Genomic DNA, 22,145 nt, shown 5'->3' on the forward strand with positions numbered 1-22,145 from the left:
GGGTATTCTTCGATTTCTTTTGGTGTTTTTGGAAAAAATGTACTCTTGCCAAGGTTTTGGAAGAATGTCGTGTGTAGACTCAACAAGGTTATGTCTCCTCTAGTTTATGAGCCATGGATAATGCAAAATGGCGCGACAACAAATACATCGATGTCTTTCACTAAACATATGATGCTAACTGAGCTACCCAAATATAAAAGTGCAAGTGAAATGTTTGCATATCCAACCGCTAAATCCTTAAGAAAAACCATGGAACGAGGTGAGAAGCCAAAATATCTTTGACTTAACAAAGAAAGTATGTTTTTAGTTTTATGTTCTTGTTATGATTGAAACTTAAGTCATTTTGCTTCAAGCCCAAAATGTCCCCATGTTTTTAACTAATAGCATTTCCCAAAATAATATAAAATATTAATTTATGTTTTTTTATAAAAAAATCTAATTCAGTAACATATTTTGATTGGTTTGGTACACCATTGGGGACACCAATGGGTAGAGGATATCTTCATCCCATTAGGTTAGAGTCTCTTGCCTTTTTTGCTTAACAAATATCTTTAGCTTTGAAGCTATATGGTGGTGAACATTTGATTCACCAGTCTCTTATTTGCAAAGACTAGCAGTGTAACTTTGCGGAAACTTAAGGAACTGTCTAATCCATTATTAGGGATTTTAGTGTAGCTTTGTTGGCTTTAAATGGAGGTGACTTGAGCACACTGTAAGTGTAGCATGGTGACCTTTAAAACGGCTGTTAGATAAAATGCTACCAGCTACAGCCATAGTCGGATTATTGTTTTTGAGTATGAGTTTGGATGAGTTAAACAAAAAAGCTAACAAAGGCATCAGAACACAAATACAGTAAGGAAAAAGGGTTCTATTTACTATATTATTACATCATCAAATTGACCGTGAGATCAAACCAATTAAACAAAAGAAAGAAATGTATTCTCTATCTAAGGATAAACCAATTAAGCTATCTTGTAATTCATGTTTCAAAAAGTTTATGAATAAAATAATAGTTCCAAATTTACCATCCATATTTGGCTTGTGTTTCAGCTTTGGTAAGCATGCCCTTTGCACGGCGCTCTGCTAGTTGCATTTCATTTTGTTTCATGTCGAAGTATAAAGAACTAATCTGATGCTTCCTCATATGCAGCTTTGAAGGCTTCCCCTTTGAATAAAATATGAAGTTCTTTCCATTGTGTTTCATTATGCATCCAAAAGATGAAAACAATGTAACCGTGGGATAACAAAATAAATGAAAGAACGGTTAATTCCCATGATTTCTGCAAACAACATTGTTATTCCTATCTTCCACACCTCCCTTTAGTAGAGCAATTCTAAAAATGGAGAGGGAGAATCTTACCTCCCTCTATTTTTTTTCTTCTCATAAAGGGAGGTGAATAAAATCAAGTGTAGCACGGAAAAAACATTTTATTTTGCAAAATATTGCATGTAGATTTCAAGGTTGCAATTTTTTCTTGCACACACTCTTCATCAAACGAAAGCTCCTTGTAAGGTTACAATTTTTTGTTTGGTTTGCTGTTCCTAACAGGATTAACACAAATGACATGCTCCATAAGCACAACCCTATGACTGCTTTATCACCTGATATTTGCATGTCTGGGTCGGAATCTAAAAGTGGACCTCATGTTTTTCTACATTGCTAGGTGGCAAGTGTTCTATGGAAAAGATTGTTTAGTATCTTTCATGAGTCATGGATTCACTCCTATTGACTTGCACTCTTTCATGCTTACTATGTTCAAAGGTTTTGGCACCAGAAAAGAAAAGATGCCAAAATTCTACAGCAACGCTCTGTTTTTGTGGTACTTCGGTGTATTTCATTGGAAATGAACAATGGATACTCTTGTCCTCTTTTTTATATCCTTGAGTGCTAAATATTGAGCTTTACACTGTTCGAATATATTCTCACACCAAGCAGAGTTTCATAAGGCCCACAAATTATTACAAACTTGGTTTATTCCAGATTTTCCAACTCAAACATGTTTTACATTAAAAGGTGCCTCGGATAACTAGAAAAAAGGAATACCTTAGCCTTCCTACCAACTAAATTCAACACACACAAAAAGCTGTAGCTTAATATTTGTTGACTCTAAATTTAGTCAAACCAAGTTTCACAGAAACCACAATCAACAACAAAAAATGACCCGAGATGACAAAACATATAAAGCACAAGGAAACAATACCTGATATGAGGGTCCGAAAGCTAACCCAGTTAACTTAGCCTGATCCTCTCTCGGACGATTCTTAATCAACTCTTCTTGCTTCACCTCAATCACTTCAATGGGAATCTCATGCCTACCTCTCTTCTTCCCAGGAAACTCAATAGCATTGTCACTAACCCCAGACACCTCTGGCAACCCATCAACCCAGTTATTCCCATATTGAACATTATCACCATAGCCACTATAGCTTGCATAGCCTTCACCACCACTTCCATAACTAGCACATCCAGCCTCCACACTTGGCTCAACACCCGAATCGTGGTTACCATAACCAGGGTAATTGGCATAATTCACATATTCCCCGGCATTGCTAGCTTCCGCGCTTTGATCAACACCCACATCGCGATTTCCATAACTAGCAGTGTCATCCCCAATACTTTGATTAACACCTGAATCATCATTGCCATAACTAGAAAACCCTGTCCCTGCATTTGGGTCAGTGGCATATTGGTAATTGGGGTAATTCACATAATCCCCTGCATTTGGGTCAGTGGCATATTGGTAATTAGGATAATTCTCATAATTCACATAATCCCCAGCATTTTGACCAACTGCAACATTGCTCTCCACGGCAGAAACACTTACCGGTGCCGATTCCGGTGCTTCTGTTTCAATGATGGATCTTCGTCCGGAACCAGAACTTGATTGAACACCGAGAGTGGAGGAGTTCCTGGGTGCAGGAATGCTAGACAAGAATGACTTCACAGATGGTGTTTGAATCAAATTTTGGGAATTTCTTCTTCTATTTCGCTCTTTCTCTTCTTGAATGCCATCGTCGAGTTCGGTTGTTTTAGGCAAAGAGATAACGGGGGGTCTGAATTGCACAACCTTTTTGGGTTTTTGTTCTTGAATTTGGGATTTAGGTTTAGGGAGGTTAGAGAAAAGGGAAAAACTTTTTCCTGAATTGGATGAAGGGTTCATTGAAGGTTGAGGTAAGGATTGAAGGGTCGAAGAAAAAGAAGATTTGGGTTGAGGAAGAGAGGAGAAAAGCAAAGAGGTGTTGTTGGAAAACGACGTCGTTTTGGATTGTTTCAACTCTTGTTGTTGTTGTTCTTCGTCTGAAGAGGCGTAGTTTGCTAGCAGAGAATCCATCACCAAATTGATTGGATTTCAGAACAACAAGGTACCTCTTCTGTTCGATTAAGATCACCCAAACCCTAGATTTTTTTAATACAAGATGATTTTTTTGAATTTTATTTTTATAATGTATTTGGGCATTTTATTAAGGTTTAAGAAAGTATTTACATCTTGATTAATATATAATGATCTTTTAGTTTTTAAAAGATAATTTTCCCTCCAAAACTTGAACCTTTATTCATTCACATGTATATTGGATAGTCTTTCACATGGTTTTGGTTATTAGGATGTAGAATTAAACTTTTATGAAGAACCTATTGATTAAGCTTCAATGCACACTTTAGGATTACGTAACAATCAATGAGACATTGGTATAATGGGATGTAAAATTTTATTTTATCTATAAAATATTGAAAAGTCAATGATTCAATTTCATAAAGTGAATAATATTATTATTACTACATAATAGATATAGAGAGAGTTAGAATTTAGAATTAGAAGTAAACAAATATTGTGAGGTAAATCAATTATTTTTTGCATCTTACAAATACTTCTATTACCATTGATCAACATCACATTTCTTAGATGATTTAGAGGCATATCATTTCCTAATATGATTTTCCTTTTTCCTCAATTTTTTATGTCAAAGATTTAATTCGTACTCTAATTACAACAAAAATATTTATTGAGAGAGGAAAAGTTAACCTAATTTAAAAAAAAAAGTAACATGCAATATTTACATTAATTATGATACAATTTTACTCTATAGCATATTTTTATGGTCTCAGGCCTTTCTAGCATATAAATAAATTAAGAACTTATAAGTAATTAATATTTGAGCGTTCATATTATTTGATATCTATATCTACAATTCTATATTTTTACTATATATCAAGTCAAAACTTGAAATAATTTTCGTTATGATGTAATTTTCATTTCCTATATTGCCCTTAACATTATTTAATTTTTACAAAAAAACTATATAATCCTAAGCAACTACCATCAACACATTAATTAACCACATATCCCACCTTAAATTAAACAATATCATAATCACAAAAAATATAATATAAAGTACACCGAACTCAACAAATACATTTTAATTTAAAAAAATGAAATATATAAAAATTGAATATGTAGTATCACACAATATTCGCCGGCAGACACTTCACACACTAGTTTTATATAAAGACAAAAACAATGTAACTTTTACTATGGTGTAATTTTCACTTCCTATTTTGTCTTTCACATTATTTAATTTTTACAAAAAAAATCATATAATCCTAATTAATCATCACCATGACATTAATTAACCACATCTCTCACCTTAAATTATACATTATCATAAACACACAAAAATTATAATATAAAATACATTGAATATAACAAATCTAATTATAAAAAATAATATATATAAAAACTCAATATATAACATCATGCAATATTGAATGTAAGATTAAATGAAATCCATTCTAATACCAATAAGGAAAATATACAATGTTTGCAGATTAATATAGACACCCTTTTAAAATACAACGTATAGATGGTGGGACATTACGTATGAGATGAAAAAGAAGAAAATTTACAAACGTTCCAAGATACAAAGCTAAACACACTTTTGATAACAACAAAAGGGTTCAAACTGAACAATGAGTGTGGCTAAGAAACACAAGAAAGAATTTATATTTTTTAGGAGAAATTGCTAGAACCGGAGCAACCACGGTGGTCTAAAAAATGATAGCCCTTAATCATTTTTCTTCATCATATGCTCCTTGAGCTATGAGATGAGGATCATTAATAGCTGAAATGGCATTATGAATTTTTATCTGCAATGCATCTTTCTCTTCTTCATCAGCCTGAAAAAAGAACACAGGTCACTAATTTTGTTTAGCATCATTGCTAAAATTAATACCTCTCATTGGTGACAAAATGTTAAGGGTTTGATTCCTGAGATTGACACTCGTTGGAAGAGGTAACCACATATACCGAAAATATTAGTTCCTTACCGAAATGGTGAAGAAATACTCTTGGTAATACCAAATTTTTTTTCTTATTATATATCATGAACGTGAATTTTGATCACCAAGTGTTGAAATAGAAAATGATACATCCAGCCCAAGAAACTCAAAATCAATTTCTTAACACTTTCTTCTTTTGGAAGCTTTTTCAAATTTCATATAATTTGTTTTCTGTTTTTTCTGTTTAGTTGCTATTTTTAGTCTAAGTTAGCTTGTATAAATTAGGCACCTTGAGCATCTCATTGTAATCAATAAAGTGCCTTTGCAGATCAATAAGAGAAAATATTATTCAGTTAAGTTTTGTTGTTCATTCATTTGCATTCTTTGATTTGGTTTGTGCATCACTTAGTTTTCTGATGCAGTTTTCGTTTGCAACCACGACTCATCAACTTCAACATGGTATGAAGAGCATTCAATCTTGAAGAAGAACAACCACCGTGTCAATACAATATCATCATCTATATCTCTTAGTTTGTATTTCTATTTTGCAACCTCAACTTTCACTCATGGCCAACCAAATCATAAATCTCATCCTTGACCCTTCAAACCCCTATTACATGAACCCCAATGAAAACCCAGGGGCTGTCATCGTGTCCTCCTTATTGAATGAAGAAAATTACCATTCTTGGTCAAGAGCAATGACCATGGCTTTGGAATCAAAGAACGAGATGGAATTTATCAATGGAGCTTTGCCCAAACCCCTTCCCGATGACCATATGTACCCTATATGGAAGAGATGCAATAATTTGGTTGCTTCATGGCTTACTAGATCAATAGATCCATCCATTGTCCACAGCATCTTATGGATGGGAAGTGCACAAGAAATCTGGGAGGATCTAAAGGAAATGTATCATGAAGGAGACATCTTCAAGATTTCAGAGCTCATTGGAGAGATGCACTCCATCAAACAAGGCAGTGCATCAATAGACAAATTTTACACCCAAATGAAAGGTTTATGGCAACAATTGGATGATTATAAACCCATCCCAAACTGCAGTTGCGACATCAAATGCCAATGCACCTTGATACCCACCATAAAGAACTATAGGGAGAGTGAGTATATAATCTATTTTCTTAGAGGATTGAATGGACAATTCTCCTATGTTAGATCACAGATTATGCTCATGGATTCTCTTCCCTCCATTAACAAGGTGTCCTCAATACCAATTCAACAAGAAAGACAAATGTTATATGAGGAACCAAGATTCTCAGTCGATCTCTCAAGCAACAACTATGATGCAAAACAAAGAGGCAATGGAAGAGGGTTTAGAGGTTCATCAAGTGGAAGATCCAATATTCAAGGAAGATTTGAAACCTTTGCTCGAGGTAGAGGTCAGAAAATTTGCACATATTGCCAAAGAACAGGGCACACCATTGATGTATGTTACAAAAAGCATGAGTTTCCCCCAAGCTACTCAACAAATTCAAGCAATATCAACTACTACTCAAGAATAGATCCATCACCTGATGAACTAGAAGATCCTTCAAGAGCAGGATGCAAGGAGGACAAGTCTGATTCAAGCCCTCTGTTCACACAAGCACAACAAACTGCCCTTAAGAACCTGATTCAAGAATCCTTCAATCAAGGCATTCAAAGCACAAATCAACTTAGCTCAGTCAATGCCCTAACACCTAACTATGATCAATCCCACTCAGGTAACCCTTTAACTATGCTTTGTAGTAGAGGTAAGTCAAGCCACTAGTTCCTGGACACAGGGACAACAGACCATGTTTGTCACACCCTCTCACTTTATCAAAATTACAAGAGGATCAAACCTCTATCCACCACTCTACCAAATGGCAATCATGTCACTGCCAACTACTCAGGAACTGTGATGTTCTCTGAGTCACTTTACCTTATCAATGTTCTTTATGTGCCAGTCTTTATATTCAATCTTATTTCTATATCAAAGCTCACCACCTCTCAAGGTTGCTCATTAATTTTCTCAACCAACCATTGTCAAATTCAGGACCCACACTCCTTGAGAATGATTGGTGCAGCTGAGCTAAGAGGGGGATTGTATATGCTAACTGAATTCAGCAAGAAATATACCACACCTCACAATGTAAATGTTTACACTGCATACAATGACTCCAACATTTGGCATACTAGATTAGGTCATTTGTCTGATAAGAAATTGGCTCACATGCAAATTATGTTTCCTTTCATACAATGTAATAAAACAACAGATCCTTGTGAAGTGTGTTATCTAGCTAAACAACAAAGATTTACTTATCCTGTTAGCACTAGCACATTTATTTCTACTTTTGATTTAATACACATAGACATATGGGGCCCCATATCTATACCATCAACATTTGGCCACAAATATTTTCTAACCGTAGTTGATGGCAAGACCAGGTTTACCTGGATATTTTTCATGAAACAAAAGGCTGAGGCTACTCAACTTGTTAAGGGTTTTGTATCCTTTGCAGCCACTCAATTCAACCAGAAAATAAAGACAATTAGGAGTGATAATGGAAGAGAATTCTTAACGACAGAATTCTATCTAGAACAGGGCATATAACATCAAACTTCTTGTGTTGAAACTCTACAACAAAATGGTATTGTGGAAAGAAAACACCAACACATACTTGGTGTAACTAGAGCTTTAATTTTTCAGTCTAATATACCTACTTGCTTTTGGAATTATGTTGTTACTCATGTCATATTCTTGATCAATAGACAACCTACTATGTTTTTGTCTAATAAATCTCCTTTTGAAGAATTGTACCTAACTTTAGTAATTTGAAGATATTTGGATGTTTGTGTTATGCCTCCACATTAGTGTCACATAGGACAAAGCTGACACCTAGATCCAAAAAATTCACTTTATGGGATACAAACAAGGCACTAGAGGCTTCATACTACTAGACCTCAACACAAATGAAGTATTTATCTCTAGACATGTTGCATTTTTCGAACACGTCTTCCCCTTTCAGACTGAATCATGCACCGAAAGGACCACTGATAACAACACTATGCCCATTCTACCTATCAATCAAGCACACATATTCGCATATCCAAATTTTGAAGTCAGAGACTTACCACAAATGCCAACCAATGATCTAGCACCTAACCAAACTCCAACAACAACAGGGACATCTACTCCTCCTACAAGACAATCTCAGAGAATTAGAAACCCACCTACTTATCTCAAAGACTACCATTGCATCCTTCTCCAACAAACCGATCCACCTCTCTCCCAAACCATGTACCCCATTAGTGACTCACTCTCATATAATCACCTCTCATCCAAACACATAAATTTGTTCCCTATCAATAACAATAAATCAAACCCTACAAGTTATGCTGAGGCCACCAAATCTGATCACTGGCGACATGCCATCCACACAGAATTAAGTGACTTAGACATGAACAAGACTTGGACACTGACTCAACTCCCACCTCACAAAAGGGCAATATGCTGCAAATGGATATTCAAGATCAAACACCATGCTGATGGCTCTATAGAGAGATACAAAGCAAAGTTAGTTGCTAAGGGCTTTACACAAACTAAAGGTGTTTATTACATGGAAACATTCAGTCCACTTGTGAAAATGGCCACAATAAGGGTCCTCCTTTGCCTTGCTGCCCTCAACAACTAACACATACAACAACTGGACATCAACACAACATTCCTTCATGGTGATTTGAATGAAGTTGTATACATGAAGCCTCCACTAGGTCTCAACATTTCAGAACCACAACTGGTTTGTAAGCTGCAAAAATCAATTTATGGATTGAAACAAGCCAGCAGACAATGACACCACAAACTCACCAACACATTGCTCCAACTTCTAACTACTCTCTTTTTATTAAAAACGTTGAAATTGGATTCACGACAATCTTAGTATATGTAGATGATTTGATTTTAACAAGTAATGACTTGGATCAAATCAATCAAACCAAATTTGTCCTACACACAAAGTTCAGCATCAAAGACCTTGGAGAATTGAAGTTCTTCTTATGGATGGAATTGGCAAGATAAAAGCATGGAACAACACTCTACCAAAGAAAATACACACTTGAGCTGCTATAAGAAACCGGTTTCCTTGGAGCCAAACCATCATCTACACCAATGGCATACAACACCACTATTCATTCTCAATCAGGATCTACTCTTCAAGATGCCACCTCCTACAGAAATCTTATAGGAAAATTGCTATACCTCAATCACACTCGACCAGACATCTCTTTTTCAGTTGGTTGCCTTAGTCAATTCTTGGCAACCCCAACTGATGAACACTATAAAGCAACCACTCAAATTCTTCGATATCTCAAATCTGCACTTGCTCAATGCATTTTTTCCCCAACACAGAATACAACAACAATTCAATGATACTCAGATTCAGACTAGGCCACATGCATAGATACAAGGAAATCCGTGACTGGTTGGTTTTTCTTCATAGGATCAACTCTCATATCCTAGAAAAGTAAGAAGCAAAACACAGTCTCACGTTCCTCATCCAAAGCTAAATACAGAGCTCTAGCTATGGCTGCTTGTGAAGCTCAATGACTACTCTTCTTGTTTCGTGATTTGGGCATTTCTCATCCCAAACCCGTTACCATTTTTTGTAATAACAGTTCAACTTTACAAATCGCGGCTAATCCAGTATTTCATGAAAGAACAAACATTGATGTGGATTGTCATGTTGTTCGTGAAAGATTGACAAATAACACAATTCACCTCCTTCCGATTCACACTTCATTACAATTAGCTGACATCTTCACACTATCTCTCTCACCATCACCATTTCGAAATATCATCTCCAAACTCGGCATCATTAACTACCATATGCCAAGTTGGAGGGGGCATGTTGAAATAGCAAAGGATACATCCAGCCCAAGAAGCCCAAAATCAATTTCTTAACACTTTCTTCTTTTGGAAACTTTTTCAAATTTGAGTTAATCTATTTTCTGTTTTTTCTGTTTAGTTGCTATTTTTAGCATAATTGACTTTTCTTTCTTTTCTTGGCTTTCTGCTTTAGTCTAAGTTAGCTTGTATAAATTAGGCACCTTGGACATCTCATTGTAATCAATTAAGTGTCTATGCAGATTAATAAGAGAAAGTTTATTCAGTTAAGTATTGTTGTTCATTCATTTATATTCTTTGATTCAGTTTGTGCATCACCTAGCTTTCTGATGTTGTTTTCGTTGGCAACCATGGCTCATCAACTTCCACACCAAGCATGATCACTTTTATCAAACAATTAAGCTAAGAGTTTGTTCTTGACTTTGTCCCTTATCTCTACTACTCTTCAAAAATCAATTTTCATTATTCTCATATTTTAAAACATTAGTTTATAGAAGCAATCATAATTTTATACTATAAAAAAATAAATTCTTCATTAGTGGATGAGGAATACCAAGAAACATTTTAGGGTGTTAATATAATTATCCTTCTATTACTTTTACACGTACGCTACCCCAGCTAGCATTGAATTCAATTTTGGTTCCAAACCAATCTGACTCGGACTCTTCAATTATTGATATTTTTTATAGAACTAAAATAATTGGTAGACTAATTTGATAATTTATCGTGATAAAACAATGCTTATAAAAAGTGAATAGAAAAATAAAAGTTGGAGACTTACATGAATGAAGGCTGTGTTCAAAATGGTGGTTGAAAAAGAAGTGATATTGGCTGTTATGATGTTGAGCCCTAAAGATTCGAACACTTCACAAAGTTTTAGAATTGTGTCTGTCCTTTTTATACATGTCAAGTTCACCACACATGTCTTATCTCCCATGTATGCAACATTCAACTTTCCCCACCATATCAAAACCGTATGCATAAATATAATCGATTAGTTATTCTTCACATATACTAATTATTACACTAATGTTTGTCCTGCACATTAAGGGGTGAGAAGGTACAGGAAAAAGAAAAAAAACATGATAAAAAATAAGATGTAAAAGTTATTGCAAGATTTTTTATGAAAAATATAATAGTTATTATTATTCTGATAAAAAAAATGATATTTGTTATTACTTTATATGTTTTTACATAATTGTCTTATTGTCTTTTATAGAAAATTTGTTTATATTTATACATTTATTTCTTTAATTAAAAAAATTAAGACATTAATAATTTTTTATGCAATAGAAAGCAAAATGGTGTTAATAGTTATTTCTACAAACCGTAAAAACATTGGTTAATTAAGGAAGTAAAAGGATTTAATGAAAAAATGGAGGTTATGATGTTGAGAAATGAAGTGTTTAGTTTTTTTTTGAATAAGCCTTAGTCATTGGTTATACCTCAATGACTTCAATTAGGGATCTTGAACTGACATAATCAATTATCTGCTCAGTTTTCATCTTCTTAGACCTCACCAAAACAGGAATCTCCTGCTCAAAATCACTGCTAGGGTTTTTCAACTTCCTAGATTCAAGCTCCATTATCTCACCTTTGATGCTCTTCTCTTGCTCATGCAACTGTTGAATGTACTCAGTAGCATCCTTAAGTATAGAAATCTTATCCATCTGCATACAACACATTAACAAATAAAATAATAAATGGAGTTGACAGCAACAACTTGTAGCATTTAACTTCAACCCTTCTTTTCATTAAAAGAAACTAAAGAAATGAGCAATAATGGTATAGTTAATTATATTATCCACCTTGATTAATATAATATTAAAGGTGGTGGGAACTAATGAATACCTTGCTAATATTTGGGACCACAGCTCTAAGTGCAAAAAGTCTATCATTGAGTTTCTTCCTCCTATTTCTCTCTGAGGCAATGTTCTTTGATGCCGCCGATGAAGTACCACCGTCTGGTGAGCTTGAATCGTAGTACCCAGATAAGGCTTCATCCAATCCCCAGCTTCATACCATATAATCATGAATAATTATTCAAAATCATATGTTAATCAATTAATCTTCATCATCTCTTATGTTAAGTGTAATATATACATATATATATACCTTAAATTATTTGTAACTGATTTAAGTCTTAATAATAGTTTCAATTTACCTGTCAAGCTCTTCAGTTTGGAGGAACATGTTGGTCTCCCAATAATGCTTATACTCGTCTCCAAAATTTTCCATGGTTGGGGTTGAGTGGGAAGGGAGATATGATATGCCAAAGTCTTTTTCCTTTGTTTTTATTTTCTGGTTTGATCTTTCTTTCCTTAATTGGCTAGGGGGACTTATATAAGGGTGAGTGTCCCACGGATGCTTTAGGATTTGGACACGTGAGAGCTTGCTTAAGATATATGCTCTCTCGTTTTCTTTTTCAAATCAGAAATGATTAGTTGTTAATATGTTAGTATTTTATTATGAGTGAGATTCTATTTTCAACCTCATTCACTTTAATCATCAAACTGTCTTATAACTCTTATCTTTTGTTGATGGTGAGACTCAAACCCACAACCTCTTGCACTTCAATCCTTAAGTCTCCATCTTCACCATCAGACCACCTTATATTCACCATAAGATAATTCTTTAACTCTATAGATAAGAAATTAACCCATTTCTAAGTGAATGATTACTTCTCCCAATAAATATTACTTACAAGAATTAAATAATTGATTTTTTAGTTTTTATGGATCTAGACCGTAAGTTAACAATTGCAAGGCCTAAATAAATAATCACATATTATGACTTTCCACATGACTTTTGCACGCAAAAAACCACTCAAGGAAACTGTTTGGAAGGGGAATACATTTGCTATGGCACTTGTTGCAGCACAATTGTTGTGATACAATAAATAAAAAAATATTTTAGTAAAAAGTCTATTAAACTTCCAATCTAATATAGAGTCATTTAAGTTAAGAGTATAATAATTAAATATATTTTTAGTGATATAGAAAGTAATATATTATTTAACCGATAATAGATGTGCTCTATTCAGAATGGATATACCAATTCAAATATTTCAATGCAATTGTATAGTTTTAATCTTTAGAGTTGATGGCTAAAATGAAGAGTAAGTTTTTTGAATTAACTAAATCGTTCCTTTTGAGCTAAAATTAAAATTATGATTTTAACATTCTTTGTGATTGCATGACAATATTAATTACAACATTTCATAAACTTAACCATAGTTATGACCATGATCACATTTTAAAAACAAAATCTATAATCAACCTCCAAAGTCCAAACAATAATTGTACAGATGAACATACATACAAAATATATTATAGATGTCAATTATGTTTCCATACTATTTATATAATGTGAATAACATTGTCGTGCCACTTGCAATGGCCGGTTGCTTATTCTATACGTATATATTATCGTAGATTTTCTGTATGGTGTACATAGAGAAAGGGACACCAACCCTTTTTCGTGTAATTTTAAGACATATACAAGTAGAAGGTTGTTGGCTTAAGGGCGCTCAAGTAGGATGGAGATCTCCTATTTCCATTATGTCCTCAATAATGTCTCAAGCCAATTAAAATGATTTATCTAATTGAAAAAAATTATAAATAAATAAATCAATATTTTATATTATTTTGTAGAATATTATTAGATAAGGACATGAGAACAACAACAACTTTTTGGGACAGATGATCTCTCTATACAAAAATGTCTCCTATCCTCTTTGGCACTCACGAGTACCTCATGACATGTGGTATAAAAAAATTAAAAATCCAAAATTAAATATATTAAAAATTTATGAAATTATTCATTTCCTCGTATTTTAGTTTAAAGAGTCTAATAGTAAAGATAATCTATACTATACCAGTATACCATTACAAGTATATAGTAAATGTAAAGTGTGAACCTATATTCTTCTATACAACTATTACTTATTGTGGTTAAATAAAATGAAATTAGAGAAGATTATTTGATTGACAAAGTAAAATAAAAAATATAATAATTGAAGAAAAATACTAGGGGCTTTGTAAAAAATTAGTGTGGGGCTTTTCTCTCATCATGTATGTAAATATCTAATTTTGTTCTATATTATTTATAAAAAATTTAAAAAAACAAAAAATAATAATGTCACAATAATTTTGAAGTATTCTCAGTGTAAATATTCTTTTCTACTTTGTAAAAATATTTTATCATAAAAAATATATTATATTTTTTTTAGATGTCTCAAAATTAATTTTATCTCATTGGTTGTTTATCTTAAATGAACAATTATAAAACATTTAACAATAATTAATATATGAATAATAGATAATATGTTCACAATATAAAAATTATTTTCATTGTCAGGATATACATATTAATTTCATCATTATAATGCTTTGGCAAAATTATATGTTAAAAGAAATTTAATTAATAAAGTGTTGAAATATATAACAAGCTAAGGTGATAGGTATTGCAAAACCAAAAAATAATTGTCATATTATTGATAGATTTTGTTAAGTACATCCATCATTTTAATCTTTGTTAAGTACATCCATCAACACTAATCTTTGTTAACAACATCCATCATTTTCTTCCATCCCTACTCATCTTAACCTCTAAAAAACTTTTTTTGTTATTTGGAATATTTTAAAACCACAAAATCTAATTCACCCCTTATTAGGAGTGTGTAGTTTATTTTCTATTTTATTTGTCATTAAAATAAATTTCCCCAAAACCCCAAAGTCAACCTTAATTTCCCCAAATACAGTGTTGGGTTTTGTTGAGTCCCATAATAAGAACCACCCCTTTTAAGCGACGTTGCTTCTCCCAATAACATGGAACACTGAAACATAGTAAATTCCTCCGACATTTATTCCTCGCATTCCTTCACAATGCAAACCCTTTCTTCCCTTTTCCACCATTAATTAATATCACTCTTCTATTTTCTTCGCATCATTAGTTATTAATATTCTCATTGAATAAACCTTAGATTCACTGTAACAATGGCGAAAAAGTTGTATTCATCTTCTTCCATATGGCGTTATATTCAACCTCGCTATTACATAAAAAGGCCTAAACGATTAGCACTACTTTTTCTCTTTTGCATTTCTCTTACTTGGCTTTTCTATGATCGCCAATCACTCAATAGGGACCATCAGGTACCTATTGTCCAATTCAGTTCAATATCTTTCTTTTGGTCTCACCATTTCAAACTAGCTTGCTTCTGGAATCTCTTCATATCTTTGGTTTCTATGTTTATCTTATATTTTGAGTCTTTTCTATATGTTTAGCTTTGGTCGCATGTTTTTGTTATTTTATTTTTATTCATGTGCCAATATGTGATCGAGATAGGGAATGAGACATTGTTCGGGACATATAATCTTTGTCCATTAGTCACAACCTATCAAATAGTGTTCAATAATTATTAGAATAATAATTTTTTTTGTACTATCACGAGTATCTTCTCACCCAGGTGTCTAAGCTAGTTTATTAATAATTGTTGAGTATTTTGAAGTTATATTAAGATTTTGATTGGTTCTTCATGTTGTCTAAGCTAGTTTATTAATGCTTCCTTTTTTTCATGTTCAGGAGGATATTTTGAGATTAAAAGAAGAGGTTACTCGCTTGCAAAACACAGTAAGAAATGCAAATTATGATCACCCAAAGGGTTGCATTTGTAATTTTTGTTAAAATTTTTCTGTTTTGGCCTTTTAGTGGCATTATTGGCTTAGTTTGAGTTTTTTGGAATTGCAGCTGCAAGAAATAAAGACCAATATGAAAGGCTCAGCAGAGACAAAGAGTGTTCAAAATGATGAAAAATTCAGTACATTCACCGAGAGTATTTCTATTGAGGATGATCCTATTAGCATACAAAGAAGGGAGAAAGTAAAAGATGCTATGCTTCATGCATGGACATCTTATGAAAAGTATGCATGGGGCATGGATGAACTTAAGGTTTCCATATTATTTTTAACTATATTGAATATGCATCATGTGATGATGAGTTTTGTTTCTATTGCTTCTTTTGCTTCCCCATTTATTTCAAATACTTGGTTATCTGATGTTTTACTAGAGTAGTTAGTAACTCAGTGCAATGGAAAAATATTGATCAACCAGCCTTGGATTGCACTTCTTAAACTGTTTTCTGCCAACATCCATTCATGTCATTTGCATAGTGGTCCTTTTATATGGTAAAATGGTTCACATTTTTTGTTACAACTGTAACCAATTAGGACATTAACTTGTGAATCTAATCCCAAAGATTTTACATTACAAGGTACAATCATATGTGTGCATTCTATATAATTGAGATTTATTTATTAAGATTGCACATGATAAATAGTAACAACTCCTTCTTTTGACTCTATCATTTCCTCCTTGATAATATCCAACTAATTACTGTGCTATTCCTGTCATAGCCGGAAACAAAGATCGGTGTTGACAGTTTTGGCGGTCTAGGAGCAACTTTAGTAGATTCCCTTGACACACTGCATATAATGGGTCTTGATGCTCAGTTCAAAAGAGCTAGAGAGTGAGTTCAACTTGTTCTACTACAGTTGGTTATGCAATCTTCTTATATTTGTAGCTTCTCTATTGAATGGTTGGTTACACTCCAAGCATCTCATATAATAAATATTGCAGGTGGATTGCAAAGTCATTGGATTTTAATAAGAACATCGAAGTTAGTGTGTTCGAGACAACCATAAGGTTGAATTAGAAGGTTCAATCTTATTTTTATTGGAGTGTTTTCTCCCCTTGCCTGATAATTGTTTTAACTTGGCAGATTTTGGTTTTTAGTCCTTTATTTTCTTTCTCATCTATCTACTATTTTGGTTATATACAGAGTTCTCGGCGGTCTTCTTAGCGCTTATGATCTCTCTGATGATGAATTATTTCTTGAAAAGGCTAGAGATCTTGCAGATAAGTTGTTGCCTGCTTGGAATACACCTTCAGGAATTCCTTTCAACAGAATTAACTTGGCATATGGAAATGCAAATAATCCTTCCTGGCAAGCAGTATGTTTGGGCCTTACTATGTACTTCATTTACTTCACCCTTCTCTCTGTCAATCCTTTCATGGTGTTAGTGTGTCACTTATGGGCATGTTAGGTGGCTAGGATAAGATAAAGACAAGATAAGATAAAGAACGAGATATAATATTCAGAGGATTGAGTAAGGTTTCCTTGCTGTAGCTTGTCTTATGTTCTTGATTAATTGTTCTATGTTGCTAGGGAAACAGTATTCTTGCGGATTCTGGTTCAGAGCAGCTTGAATTTATAGCTCTCTCCCAAAGGACAAAAGACCTTAAGTACCAACAGAAGGTAAGCTATTGCTGCTGTTTATATGTTTCCAGAATAATATTATCTGGCTGCGTACACCGACCCTCCCCATCTCCCAGTAGGTGCCCCTTTTTTACTCTTACTTGAGGTGAACTAGTTCCAAGTAATCTTGTTTTTCACATCCCTAATCACACCGATCTTGAGTGCTATGATTTTGTGCAAGAGAGTGGAAGATTCTCTATGTCAGTTTTGAGGTATTTGCCTTTCCATATTTCAGGTAGAGAAGGTCATCAAAGAGTTCCAGAGAAATTTTCCTGAGGATGGGTTGATTCCTATATATATTAATCCACTAACTGGAACTTTACCATCTGGAACAATTACTTTCGGTGCAATGGGTGATAGGTAATGACACTAATAGTATCTTATAACTTCAGCATTTCACTATCTTACAATTTTTGCCATCTATATACTAAGCTAGCTAACTATATCTTCAAAGAAGACCTAGGTTGTAGACTGCTTTCCATTTTCCAAATTCCTTCTCCACATACTTAAAGGCTTCCCCATTTTCGTCTTGCAGTTTCTACGAGTATCTACTCAAGGCTTGGATACAAGGGAACAAGACTGAAGCAGTAAAATTTTACAGGTAATTAACTTCAAATGTTAAGTGTCTTATGAAAAATCAAGCATTTTCATTGTCTTTGAATGGTTAGAAGCTATTGACCTTGTCCTGTGTCACAAGGCATCCACTTAACTGTATCTCACTAATACACCATTTACATATTTTGCTGCTATAAATTTGTGAAAGAAGCAAAAGCATTATAGTATGGACTGCCACAATCCTGTACCAGAAATTGTGTATCTATGACCATTTTTATATTTAATAGAAGTTAATTTTGTTATTCTTGGAGCTCTACTAAGTGTATATTCTACAAAACACCTTACTTGTGACAAACATGCCATCATTTTCTTCTATACTCTTGTGGAATATTTTTTCTGTTTGATTTGATATGCTACAACCATGGGGCATAGTTTTTTGGTACCTTTTCATCATTCTGAAAGTTCAAACATGAAATTAGGCTTCCATCTAGGTCCTTGTTTATTTAAACGTGCTATCAAATGGTGTATTCAGGGAAATGTGGGAGACATCAATGAAAGGTCTTGAAAGCTTGATTAAGAAGTCAACACCATCATCTTTTACATACATAGCTGAGAAGCTTGGAAATGAACTCTATGCCAAGGTGCTCTTTGCAAGGGAAGTTCATACAACCTTAGCCGAGTATATTACGAAAAGAATATATGATTTCCTTTTCTTTGTTTCAGATGGATGAACTAGCATGTTTTGTTCCTGGAATGGTGGCTTTGGGATCTTCTGGCTATGGTCCTGGAGAAGCTGGCAAATTTATGTCTCTTGCAGAGGAGGTAATACTTTAGAAGTATTATGTTAATATGTTATGTCCTCAGTAAATTTGACTTAGAAACATTGGGTGGTTCAAAATGTTGAAGTTGTGATAGCTTCATTGTGCGGGGGGAAGAAAAGCAAGAAATATGCATAATGCATGAATAAAGTAAGCTCTTGGAAGAAATATGTTTATTTGTTTTCTTACAGTTTCTGTTAAAACCAGCTTAATATTTTTTATTTTTACTGATAAGTACTAGTTGGTGCTAGCAATTTATTAGTTTCATTTCACTTGCACTTTTTGTTTTCCAACTTATACTGAATTACATTGCATCTTTTCATGAAGCTTGCATGGACTTGTTACAATTTCTACCAATCAACACCAACGAAATTGGCAGGGGAGAACTATTTCTTCCGCGATGAAGAGGTCTGGACCTTTCATTATCAAGTTGTTCTCTAAATCTCCTTAGATGTTTGTGTGCTAAGGTAAAGAAAATTGTAGGATATGACTGTTGGCACTTCGTGGAATATCCAAAGGCCTGAAACAATTGAGTCACTCTTCTACCTCTGGCGTTTAACCGGAAACAGGACATACCAGGAGTGGGGTTGGGATATTTTCCAAGCATTTGAAAACAACTCTAGGATTGAGGCAGGATATGTTGGACTCAGAGATGTAAGAACTTTTGAAACCCCTTCAATGTTTTCTCCAAAGCAATTTGCTCTCTTTGCCATGGAAAAGCTGCATGCATTTATTAACTATTCTAAGTTTTCTTGTGAACTTGTTTGGCATAATTAACTAAAACGGACGGCTCAGTGTACGAGACTTCCATTTAGTGGGGTATGAGGATAATAGATATACACAACCTTACCTCGCAAATGGGGAGGTTGTTTCCAGGATTTGAACTCGTTATCTCAAGGTCACTAAGCAACAACCTTACTGTTGCGCCAAACTCACCATCTTTTGGCATAATTAACTGCATTGCCAAAATGTTCTATAATCTCCATGAGAGGAAAACCCTGCAGAAACTGGTGGTATGAGATGATGATAAGTGATGTATGTTCAATCAAGAGCTGATTGGATTTATAGAATCCTTTTTTATTTTGTTGTCTTTCTTTATGAGGAAGATTTTCTCATGTATTATAAAGATGATGATTATTCAAAGAAGCATTTGCCTTTTCTAACTTTATGCACTACAGAACATAACTAAACTATGGCTAAATACTCAGGTAACTACTGGTGAGAAAGATAATATGATGCAGAGCTTCTTCCTTGCAGAAACACTCAAGTACCTCTATCTCATGTTTTCACCTCCATCAGTCATCTCACTTGATGAATGGGTGTTCAACACAGAAGCCCACCCTTTAAAAATTCTGAGTAGAAATGATCATCATGAGGAATTGAGGGTTGACCAAGAAGAGAAATTTCCACGCCATTTGCATGGTAGAAAAGAAGGTAGATTGAACTACAAGTAATCAAAGGGTTGAAGCAAACTCTGGAAATGTTTGAGTTCCTTTTCCTACTCTCAAGTTAGATCCAGGACTTCAACTTGGTGCTGCATGACATACAGCATTTGTTGTCTTATTTGCATGAGAATGATCCACCATTTTTGTTAATGGTTGGATGAGTGACAACTTGTAAATATGGTGGAGAATACTTGGAAGGTTTATTTCATTGTATAGCAATAGGATAAATGCTTGTGTAAATGCATATTAGAAATAGAAACTACTGTAATTATTCTTTTAATCATTTTTTGGCACACTTGTAAATCGTTGTGTATATCAGATTACTGACCATTTAGATGAATGTAATACAACTATGGATTAAGTTATGCAGTTTTGGAATTTTCAGATTTATGGCTATTCTAATTCAAGATTGGTTGTGGTTGAGTTGTAACTTTTGTTAAAATTTCCTGTAATGCTCTTGAGAAGTAACTTGGGCCTTGAAGCTTCACTGCCTAAGGAAATGATAGTGTTAGTTCTGTTGAATAAAGCATGGGGCTAATTTCAGCATACTATTTGTTGTCCAAGGGTTATTTTTATCAGGCCTATTCGGGCCTGATCATTTCCCCACAGGTGGAAATAGCCCACAGAAGTTTCAAATGGAGTCCATTTTTATCTGTTGTTCTAAATATGCCTAATGATAATTAGTCACATAGATGGTTCAAATGACTCAACCAATGAGGATAATGATATCTCAAATGTTAGAACTTGTAAGTATGTGTTGGAAATTGTTACGCAAACAACAATATGTAACATAAATGGATTCCCTCATTTATCTTAGTACCAAGTACAAGGTTTATCACAAATGAACTTTTGTAATAGTAATGTAAAAACTGACGAACTACGAGTACCTCACCCCGGAACTGGTAATGCATATGTAACTATGGTATGTACTTATGAAAACAGACAATTTGGACTCACCAGAGCCAGATTCTAACAATCACAGTAAACCTCATTACAGAAAATCTCTTTTGGAAACAATCAGTCACAATTCACGTCGATTAAATTTAAATCTATGCCTGCAAACTGCAAGAATACTGAGTTAAAAAAATATGGGTATGGCACTGTGTTAGACCTGTTTGTAAGGAGTTAAAAGTTATCAGTCTCCAAAAGTAACAGTAGAATTTGCAATTATTGCCACTATCGAAGTGTGAGAAAGTGGGAGCACAAAGGATAATAATAAAACATGAAAGAGGAGATTAAGAAGTTCAAGCAAAGAGACATTCCTACTAGAAAAGCATAAACACATGCATCCCCACCAACTCAGTTGTAATAATTACACCAATAGTGGAAGTTGAGTCTTTTTTAAAGGTAAAAAAGCTTAAGAACAATTAATTATAATGAAAGAAAAGGGTCATTCATTCCCTTGTTTATTAGAATTTCCATGCAAGTTGAAAGTTATAGAGCATGATATTAAACTCTTCATTCAAGAATGTGCATTATAAAGATGATGAGAGGAGCAAAAGGTATGAAAGTAGAATCTTGTACTATCTCTTGAAAGAAGTGACAGTTTTTGCACTGGCAAAGAGAATCCATGTTATGCTATGGGTAAACTTCAAAAGGAGAGCCATGAGAGAGAGAGAGAGAGAGAGAGGAGGGGTCATGTTGTGTCAGCTTGATATAGCATGCGTTTTCTTCAAACTTCAAAGGATTTTTGTCTGTTTGTTGTCTCAGACATTAGGAAAAATTTTAACAGACAATAGAAACTGGCTTCATTGCCTTAGTGTTTTTCATCTAACCCGAAAGGAATTAGTTTTTTACTCATAACATGATGAATAATTTTGATAATACAAAAAAAAAAAAAAAACTTTAATGTTATACAAC

The 22,145-nt window shown here is 33.8% G+C and overlaps 3 protein-coding genes across 4 annotated transcripts; 1 reads left to right on the top strand and 2 right to left on the bottom strand.

The window, feature by feature from the left end:
* On the bottom strand, positions 1,007 to 3,408 carry LOC109347356. Its single transcript, XM_019587151.1, has 3 exons — positions 2,197 to 3,408; positions 2,045 to 2,054; positions 1,007 to 1,165 (listed from the first exon to the last, which is right to left on the bottom strand). Exons 1-3 carry the CDS (start codon positions 3,330 to 3,332, stop codon positions 1,022 to 1,024), a joined length of 1,290 nt encoding a protein of 429 aa, XP_019442696.1. The 5' UTR covers positions 3,333 to 3,408; the 3' UTR covers positions 1,007 to 1,021.
* On the bottom strand, positions 4,778 to 12,536 carry LOC109347345 (transcription factor bHLH35-like). Of its 2 annotated transcripts, XM_019587130.1 has the most exons (6): positions 12,317 to 12,411; positions 12,004 to 12,166; positions 11,598 to 11,822; positions 10,934 to 11,104; positions 5,052 to 5,173; positions 4,778 to 4,966 (listed from the first exon to the last, which is right to left on the bottom strand). In XM_019587130.1, exons 1-5 carry the CDS (start codon positions 12,388 to 12,390, stop codon positions 5,066 to 5,068), a joined length of 741 nt encoding a protein of 246 aa, XP_019442675.1. In that variant the 5' UTR covers positions 12,391 to 12,411; the 3' UTR covers positions 4,778 to 4,966; positions 5,052 to 5,065. The 2 variants fall into 2 exon arrangements, with proteins under 2 accessions (XP_019442675.1, XP_019442684.1); XM_019587139.1 differs by having other exon boundaries at positions 4,778 to 5,173; positions 12,317 to 12,536.
* Positions 14,943 to 20,580, top strand: LOC109347340 (mannosyl-oligosaccharide 1,2-alpha-mannosidase MNS1-like). The gene is made up of 14 exons (XM_019587115.1): positions 14,943 to 15,305; positions 15,736 to 15,783; positions 15,901 to 16,101; positions 16,566 to 16,678; positions 16,789 to 16,854; positions 16,991 to 17,162; positions 17,378 to 17,467; positions 17,703 to 17,827; positions 18,003 to 18,068; positions 18,555 to 18,663; positions 18,746 to 18,844; positions 19,168 to 19,248; positions 19,324 to 19,494; positions 20,049 to 20,580. The coding sequence occupies exons 1-14, from the start codon at positions 15,150 to 15,152 to the stop codon at positions 20,292 to 20,294; spliced, it is 1,743 nt and encodes a 580-aa protein (XP_019442660.1). The 5' UTR covers positions 14,943 to 15,149; the 3' UTR covers positions 20,295 to 20,580.

Source organism: Lupinus angustifolius, chromosome LG01, assembly GCF_001865875.1.
Source record: "Lupinus angustifolius cultivar Tanjil chromosome LG01, LupAngTanjil_v1.0, whole genome shotgun sequence".
In the NCBI taxonomy this organism is placed as follows: Eukaryota; Viridiplantae; Streptophyta; class Magnoliopsida; order Fabales; family Fabaceae; genus Lupinus; species Lupinus angustifolius.

Bases quoted from the DNA above. Each gene is read 5' to 3' on its own strand.
- LOC109347356 (XM_019587151.1), bottom strand. From the start codon at position 3,332: ATGGATTCTCTGCTAGCAAACTACGCCTCTTCAGACGAAGAACAACAA.
- LOC109347345 (XM_019587139.1), bottom strand. From the start codon at position 12,390: ATGGAAAATTTTGGAGACGAGTATAAGCATTATTGGGAGACCAACATG. The intron at 12,167-12,316 runs GTAAATTGAAAC...TATGGTATGAAG, and splicing joins CAAACTGAAGAGCTTGACAG to CTGGGGATTGGATGAAGCCT. The intron at 11,823-12,003 runs GTATTCATTAGT...TGTTGTATGCAG, and splicing joins TGGTCCCAAATATTAGCAAG to ATGGATAAGATTTCTATACT.
- LOC109347340 (XM_019587115.1), top strand. From the start codon at position 15,150: ATGGCGAAAAAGTTGTATTCATCTTCTTCCATATGGCGTTATATTCAA. The intron at 15,306-15,735 runs GTACCTATTGTC...TTTCATGTTCAG, and splicing joins CACTCAATAGGGACCATCAG to GAGGATATTTTGAGATTAAA. The intron at 19,495-20,048 runs GTAAGAACTTTT...CTAAATACTCAG, and splicing joins GATATGTTGGACTCAGAGAT to GTAACTACTGGTGAGAAAGA.